We start from the raw sequence: 8614 nt of genomic DNA on the forward strand, positions 1-8614 counted from the left end.
GTTGGGGGAGGGGCAGGGGGGGTGAAGATTTAGAGAGGTTATGAACAATAAAATTATGCATACAGCTATATGAGGTTATCCTATAAATTTTCTTACTATTCAAGATTTGATACTTACAGCTGTTGATCTAGTACTATAGTAAACCACCATGAAAAACCTTGCTGCTTATAAAATTAAACCTAAATCATAATCCTCTATGGACATTTTACAGAATCATTGTTGGAAATAATAGACAAAGGATCTCCTGATTTTATCAAAAGTTTAAAAATGTTAATGAATATGTATGTATGTATTATGCATGTTTCTTATGAAAAGGAATCATGCTACAGGTCACAGGGAGAAGGGACAGAGCGAAGCCTTTGCCATTTAAGTTGGAGGACAGTGGTGTTTGGGGCTTTGCTGGCGCAAATGAGGGGAACCCACGAATTAGTGCTAAATTTGTTGCACCTTGTTATTATATGAATAAGTGAGTTTTCAGTCTCATTTAATGATGACGCAGTTTTCATATAAGTCGGATTCCTTAGTTCATTTCATTCCTTAGAAATCTATATATTGATATTCTTGAATTTATGCGAACAATTCTACTGTATTGATGCAATGTTTTCGAATGCCAAAACAAGATGTGGGGGCATCAAACTTGCTTAAAAGATAAGGCATATTCATTGAGCTGTGGGTATATATAGTTAACTGAATTTGATCCGATGAAACTAAGCTTATTCTTAAATCATACCGTGGTTTGTGCCTTGGGCATCACACATGAAAAAAATCTGATGCCTCAGAAGAGTTGTGCAGGCCTCATGATGAAATGTCTGAAATGCATGTGTGACTTTAGAGAGCTTCATGATGCATTCCAAATTCCTTATCCTGGGGTTTATGATTGTTGTGTATCTCGGTGCCCTTTTATAATTCTGATTCGACACTAAGGAGTGAGGCAGTAGCCTAGTTGCAGAGGGTATACAGGTGAAAAGCAGATCAATAAAAATAAACAAGGTTAGGGACTGAAACATGGGCTAAGCTCTACATGGACTAGGTCTCTGAGTGGAAATATCATGATGGTAAGAAGTGAAGGGCTGAGAGTATTCATTGGAAGAGGAGTCAGAGGACGGGGTGGGGGAGAGGAAAATGTCTATGTGGATAAATTTAAAAAGGGAGGAAGAAGGGGGCAGGGAGATATTTGATACTACAGCCACTAGGATATTGATGCACCCAGATTTGTCAAGTTTCTTGGGGCCATATGGCTCAGAAAATGGACCAATGACCTGTTTATATCATTAGAATTTGTAGAAGTTACAGGTTTACAAGCTAAAGCTTTGAGATTATTATGGATATCTCACCTTGAAAATTGAAATACTCAACTCAACTAGTTTCATCCAGAGTTGACACTTAAAGTCCTTTCCAGCCCTCCCGTTGTCCGCTTCAAACCTCCAAATTGCACCAGATCACTCTTCCTCAGCGCCTTCGTTTGTTTTTGTTGCAAAAGATTTGAACTGTCAGTTGATTCACTGATCACCTATTAGTGCTATTCCTAAGCCATTTGAATGCTCTACTTTTTTATCAATTCTTTCTAGCCTTGATGTGGAGGCTTGTGACATGCTTGACATCACAAAACTATAGCATTGCAAACATGGGTAGTAGGTCCATGTGATATAGGGCCCCATCTCATTGGTCAATTTTCATCTCAAACAAGTGTTGGAAGTGTGTTAAAATTGAGTTCACAGTGGATAAAATTGCAGAATTTCCATTAGATTCCTTTATTGTGAAATGTCATTCTTGTAATTTATGAAACTTTTAACCCCTTCCCATGCATATTTTTGGCTGAAATTTTGGGGATAGGATGGGCATATGGTCATCTATCCCATTAACCCTGTTGTGCCCATTCAAATTCTGCCATATGACACAGAAAAATATGACCTTGTCAAATTAGGCATATGTCTGCCCCCTTCCCCCTCGGCAAACCCACCCCCCCACCTTTTTTTTTTTTTTTTTTTTTTAATAAGTTGTCAATATAGCTTTTGTTCTAAATGTAATGGTGGTATTATAGTCATGTTATTACTTATAAGACTACCATTTAATTTTAATGGAAGGAGCATCAATCACACAATACTCCAATCACTTCTCCACTTGTTTCTCCAACTCTGGTTTTATGCAGCATTTTGGTCAATCTTTCACTACTTACTGATGATGAATCTAAGATAGCAGAGTGCCTCTTTTGGTTATTTCTTAGCCACTCCATTTCAACTCCTATTTTCACAAAAGTTGACTCCATATAATTTTTGTTCTCTTCCATTTTGTCTTGGAACTTCTTATGTTTTTTGCATGCCTCCATAGTACTCATGTGGCGTCTACATCTTCCTTAATCTCATCAGTCAACAATTATATCATTAAATAGTTAACTCCTCATCATCTATAAGTTGGAATAGTTAACTCTAATACTCTATCATAATAAATGTAGGAGGTACAAGCACAATACTGACCCCTAGGGTAAACCTACTTTAATTCAAAACATGCTTGTCTCTTTCCTGTTATTCTAGAACTAGTTATAGCTTGACAATCCACTCCTCAATCATGTCAACATATCTATTTTAACCCTTCTTTTTTTAGAACTCAAACATGATATCTCTAGTTATATATTATATATGTTAATGCTGTCTGTAAGTCAATGTGACCATTTTAGACATGAATGTCTTTCATTTTTCTATCCAAAACTTCTCTTTTGACAATCCTAAGTAAGAAAATAGCTTCAATGGCTCTCCCTTGCTATAACCAACCAATTTTTGATACTCTAGCTTTTTTTCTTAACCTGCTCCCAAGCTCTTCCTCCTAGAGTTTTATAGTATGGTTCGTAAGATTGATCCTGGTGTATATGGTGCTTCTCCATATATCTCCCTTGTTTTTTTTATTAGGCACTGTAGCTTTCGCTATATTCATCTTTCTCAAAGCCCCTCTACAAATTTAGGCAACCTGATTCCATAGATGTACATGTGATATGCATTTCTTTTAGAACTTTACCCTCCTAAACTAACATGCCCTCTGGGTTTTTCATTGAGTAGTTTGTAGAAACTCTTAAACCTGTCTTTACTCTTTCTGTTCGTTTATGATGGCTGAGAATAAAAGGAGAGTCCAATTCAATGACTAAGGGGCTGATATGGGATAGTTTCACCGATGGTTATTCATCCCATAAGAATAAGAAAGAAAAATGAAAAAGTGACAGTAGGTTCATGTTTCTGTTAAAGCTTTCAGCTAGTGTCTCACTGTCATTGCCTTGTGCAGAATTCCATTTTAATCAACAAAGTGACCAAAACAACAACTGCCTAGCATAGTTGGTGAGCTGTGGTGTGCAAAAATCCCATGCTCGCCAGGAGGTCTCGAGTTCGAGTCTCCTGGCTGTTACCTACTTCCATCCCTACCTATCAAAAAAAAAACAAAAAAACAAAGTGACCAAGGAAAATGTTTTGGTTGAATGTTATATAATTTGGTGGTTTAGTAAATATATTTATACAAATTGGATTTAATCCTAGTATAAAGAAAAATGAATCCTTTATATTGTTTTTATTTCTTTCAGAATAGAAATAGACACAAAGCTCCCTATATTTGGCGATCAAAAATGGATAATATGGATTTGTTCCTTCAATATACCAATGGCACCAGGGAAGACTCGTTCAATTGTTTGTAGTGCTCGAAACTTTTTCCAGTTCACAATGCCTGGCCCAGCCTGGTGGCAGGTAAGAGCTTTCTACCTTTCCTCTTTGTATTTTATTTTTGTTATGATCTTGTATAGAACAACAAAATCATGTTATCATTTAGCTAATTCTCAGTATTCTACTTCTTGTCATGTTTATCTCTCCATATTTTCATGTGCATTATAGATGCTTAGTTTGTTTTAGTTTGAGTATGTTGGTTGGTATGGTGACCCAAGAGGGGATGGATTGGGTGTTGAATGACATTTCTAAACTTTTCAACTGACTTCAAGGTTGCAAAGGGAAAATGGAAACTCAAGCAATCACACGAGGGAAGAGAGAGTTTATAGTGACTCGGTCCTCTTGACCTACATCCTCTCCCAAGATCTCCTTACTCTTGGAATTCCACTATCAACGATTGATCTTCTAATGGTGCCAATCAAACCCTTACAATGTTATTTCCACAGGCTCACAACAAACCCAATCCCTTTTTCAGTAGATCAAACCCTCTACAATTCTGAGAAGTTGTTTTGTGCTTTGCAACTCAATTACAATGCCTTAGTAGATAATCTTAAATTTGAATAACAAATAAGCATGAATATCTTGTGTTTTACAGGCCTTGGTTTGATTCATGGAGATGCTATATAAACATGATCATCTCTTCTTTCTCTTTTCCCATTCTTTTCCAGGCAAGTGTTTTTGCCTCCATTCTCATGTAATAGGAGAATCTTGTTGGTGATGTCAGGTAGTCCCTAGATGGCATGAGCACTGGACTTCAAACAAGGTCTATGATGGTGACATGATTGTACTTCAGGGTCAGGAGAAGATCTTCCTCTCAAAATCCATGGAGGATTCAGCTGATGTTAACAAGCAGTACTCAAAAATCACATTCACGCCTACCCAAGCAGATCGTTTTGTCTTGGCATTTCGGAATTGGTTGCGACGACATGGCAACAGTCAACCTGAATGGATTGGCATCACTACGCAACAACCTTTGCCATCTACAATCTTACCCAAGCAGCAGGTGCTCTTTCGATCTCATGTCCATATGTAATCAACATACATTCTTCTTCTAAGCTTTAGGTCACTTCTTCATTTTTGTCATTCTGATTGATACACATTCCACTAATCTTGCAGATGTTGGATAGATTTGAGCAGCACACTCTTAAGTGCTCATCATGTAAAGGAGCTTATAATACATTCCAATTGTTACTGAAAGTGCTGGTGAGTGTGACTGTCTTGTGCTGTGCAACAGCAGGGATTCCTTCAGAGATGAAGCTACGTACCATTATAGGCATGCTTGCCCTCCTGAGTGCTGGTTTGGCTTATGCCTTGCATGAACTCCAAAAGAATTTCACATTCATAGACTATGTACACGGCGAGATTGAATAGCCGAAAGAAAAAGGAGCAATGGAAGTGAAGAAAAGAATATAAAGAAAATTACCAAGGGCACAGAACTAGTTTACAACATGTCTTGCATTATAGCTGAATTAGTTAGAATTACAAGTTGTCTATATATTTTTGGAGTCATAGTATGCAGTTATGCACATGATGAAATGGATCGATGAGTGAGAAGCAACAGAAAGGAAACACAGCTCATGGTTTTCTGTTATTTCTGCCTTTTCATTCTGGCAGGGCATGCAGATGGGAGTGCCCCATCTTATTGGTAAATTTCAAAGGAAGATCTAAAGTTTTAAGCAACAAACTGAGTTTCCATTGAAAAAAAAAATAAGAAACCAATAAACAAAAAATTAGCCATATTTGACTAGGTATTCAGGTGCATGCCTGGGTCTTACCAGCCATCTAGATACACATTGAGCCTCCATCGTGGCTGGAAAGGTTAACACACAAAACGGACCATCTAATTTTGAATACGTTCTGATGGTCATCAGCCGGTTTTTGTGCTGTTTTGTCCGTTCCAAATGCAGAGTCAATGCTCAGGTTGAGAGGATATCATAGGAAATTTCAACCTCCCCACATCCACAACACGTTCTGGGTAGAAAGAAATTTGTTTTCTTGTAATTATTGGGTTAATATAGCCCATTTTTTACATATTTTCTAGAATGGAGCTTCCAATTTATTCTTACAAAGAGCAATTCTATAACTGATTCCTTAATCAAGAAAAAACTGTATGTTCCGCCCACATGACGGTTTGATCTAATTCCACTTGATGGTTGATGGAATCTTACAATTCAATAACTACTAACTTTGCTCACTTTCATGAATAGAGGTCAATTTTTGCCTATTGTAAAGCCACAATAATAGCCTTCATGTCATGCAACCAATTAGAACCATCCTTTCTAAAGTACTAAGTATCAATTGATACAACGAGAAAGCATCCCCATCCTTTCAAGGGATATGTTTTTCTTCCTTTTTTGGGGCACCGGGACCGATTCCATGCATGTAAACAGAAGCGCAAGAAGGGATTTGAGAGAAAAGAAAAAAAGAGGAAAGCATTCTCCATGTTTGTTATACAGGCTGATGTATGTCAAGTCCACAGGACCAGGTTCAGGGCAGCAGAGATGCAGGTATCATCAAATCTCCCCAGTCCCAAGAGGCTGCCTCGAAGTGTCACCAGAAGCCCAAGCCTGGTAATCCTTGACAAGCTGAATAACCATAAAAACAAAACAAAATCTCATTAAGTATGCCTGATGAGGTAACCAATACTTGTACCAGCTGAACAGCCATCAAACAAAAGAATCAAGACAATATCCCATCCATCAGAAACAAAAATTTTCTGGCCTCTAAACAATTTTCGCATTATAAACCCATCCAAGGATGATGATGTTTTCCCGACAGAAAGCATGACAAGAAGGATGATGTTTTCCTCACAAAGTAAGCGTAACATGAAGTGATTGTCCACTAAGATACAAATAGTTAATTAATTCAGTGTGCAGATACGTAGGTAAATAATAATAGACAGATTGCGGGGGAAATGTTAACAGTGTGCAGATACATAGGTAAATGATAATAGACAGATTGCAGGCGAAATGTTATCATATATTAAATAGTTAGATATTTCCCAAAACAATGAAGCTGAAAGCTAGCATATGTGCATCAGAAGCTTGCCAAAGAAAGTCATTCTCTTCATAAAATTTCCAAAGTGAATGACACTGTTAGTTCAGTTGCACTTAGTGGATTTTGATCTGCAATACTTATCATTCATCCTAACAAATACCAACTCACTCAAGGAATATTGATTGATTTGGCAACTAATTGTGGTAAAATGGACACATACAATACATTTTTTCATGAGCTCGACCAGGATATCCATCCTTGTTCTCTTCCACAAGTTCCTTCAGGCCCTCCTCTAACAGTCTCACAGAACGCATCAAAATGAAATCTTGATCAAAATGCACGAAATTGAATGAAATGGCTGATAAAGCAAAACAAGTTACTCATCCAAAAATGGAGGGGGAATCATGCAGGTGTGTTTGTGTCACTCTATCACACTCCAAACCTGCCTCATATTTTTGGTTTTCGAATCAACTGACATGGTACCAGAGCAGGTTTTTGATCCTGCCTCCATGCATCATTCCACATGTATGCATTGTTCTGATCTGCCTACACATGCCTACATGTGATGGGGACTGTTGATATCCCCCATCAGTTAAAGAATGGGACTTTCGTGTCTTCATTTATCTTTGGTCTCTCCTACCAGTCTAGACTTTTGGAATGGAATCTAACAATAACTAAGGGCCCATTTGATAACGTTTCAAGAAACACGTTTCTGCCATTTATGTGTCTAGAAACGGAACAAAAAGCATTTGATAAAACTGTTTCGTTTCACTTGTTTTCAGAAATAGAAATTGAAATTTCTACCTATTTATGGTTCAAGAAACGACCCATAATTGTTTCGCCATTTGTTTTGCCATTTTTGGAAACGACTCATGGCCATTCTTTCGCTGGTTACTATCGACTTCCAGAAACATGACTTATCAAACACCTTCAATTCCATTTCTGTTTCTAGAAACGAAAATTTATGTTTCTGAAACGTTATCAAACATGCCCGTTTGATAACGTTTCTGCCATTTCAGTTTCAAGAAACGGCAGAAACATAAATTTCCGTTTCTAGAAACAGAAACAGAATTGAAGGTGTTTGATAAGTCATGTTTTTAGAAGTCGATGGTAACCAATGAAAGAATTGCCACAAGTCGTTTCCAGAAACAGCGAAACAAGTTCAACTTGTTTCGCCTGGGTCGTTTCTTGAATCATAAATAAGTAAAAATTTCTATTTCTATTTCTAAAAATAAGTGAAATGAAACAGTTTTATCAAACGCTTTTTGCTCCGTTTCTGCTGTTTCTGGAAACAGAAACGGCAGAAACGCATTTCTTGATACGTTATCAAACGGGCCCTAAGTTTATCACTTTATAAGATGTAAACCACCTTTCCATTCTCAAGTATTGATTTACTGATTCTCTTCAGAACTGCTAACAAGCATTGAGCTTCACACATATTCCACTCTCATGCCAATGATCCCCCCAAAACCTAACCACTTCATGTTACGCACTATAAACCCCACCTCTTATCAAAAACAAAGCCTTCATGCGTCTTTCATGATCTCTTTCAATGCACATGTATCATATTGAAGACGACACCTTAATGGTATTCAAAACTTAACACGTCTCTCCACCTTCATCCACACCACGCAATCTACAACACCAAACTCTTGACATACTTACCCTAGGAGTGCCCCAAACCACCTACTGTCTTGGGACATCAAACCCCCATCCTGTTACCTCTTAAATAACGATGTCAGGTATATAAGCAAGCTTGCAAGGGTGTTATTTACCACGAGACTTCTTCCACCAGCTAAGCCAAGTCCCCATCCTTCCAACCAAATAATATCTCAGATCTTAGGGCCAGTGAAAGCTCCACACAGAAATCATGACACCCAATCTTCTTTTTTTTTCTTTTTTTCTTTTTTTTTCTTTTT

General features: G+C 37.6%; 2 protein-coding genes across 2 annotated transcripts in view; one reads left to right on the top strand and one right to left on the bottom strand.

Moving 5' to 3' along the window:
* Positions 1 to 5289, top strand: part of LOC122057361 (pheophorbide a oxygenase, chloroplastic) — a 6936-nt gene extending 1647 nt beyond the window's left edge. The window contains exons 4-7 of the mRNA XM_042619431.1: positions 330 to 466; positions 3563 to 3722; positions 4423 to 4701; positions 4815 to 5289. Of these exons, the coding sequence (XP_042475365.1) occupies positions 330 to 466; positions 3563 to 3722; positions 4423 to 4701; positions 4815 to 5069 (831 nt within the window). The 3' untranslated portion in view covers positions 5070 to 5289. The remainder of the gene's footprint in view (positions 1 to 329; positions 467 to 3562; positions 3723 to 4422; positions 4702 to 4814) is intronic.
* A 604-nt stretch (positions 5290 to 5893) lies between these two features.
* LOC122057362 (uncharacterized protein SYNPCC7002_A1590) overlaps positions 5894 to 8614 on the bottom strand; it is a 17248-nt gene continuing 14527 nt past the window's right edge. The window contains exon 6 of the mRNA XM_042619432.1: positions 5894 to 6283. Within this exon, the coding sequence (XP_042475366.1) occupies positions 6212 to 6283 (72 nt within the window). The 3' untranslated portion in view covers positions 5894 to 6211. The remainder of the gene's footprint in view (positions 6284 to 8614) is intronic.

The sequence above is a fragment of the Macadamia integrifolia genome, chromosome 12 (genome assembly GCF_013358625.1).
Source record: "Macadamia integrifolia cultivar HAES 741 chromosome 12, SCU_Mint_v3, whole genome shotgun sequence".
Lineage (NCBI taxonomy): Eukaryota > Viridiplantae > Streptophyta > Magnoliopsida > Proteales > Proteaceae > Macadamia > Macadamia integrifolia.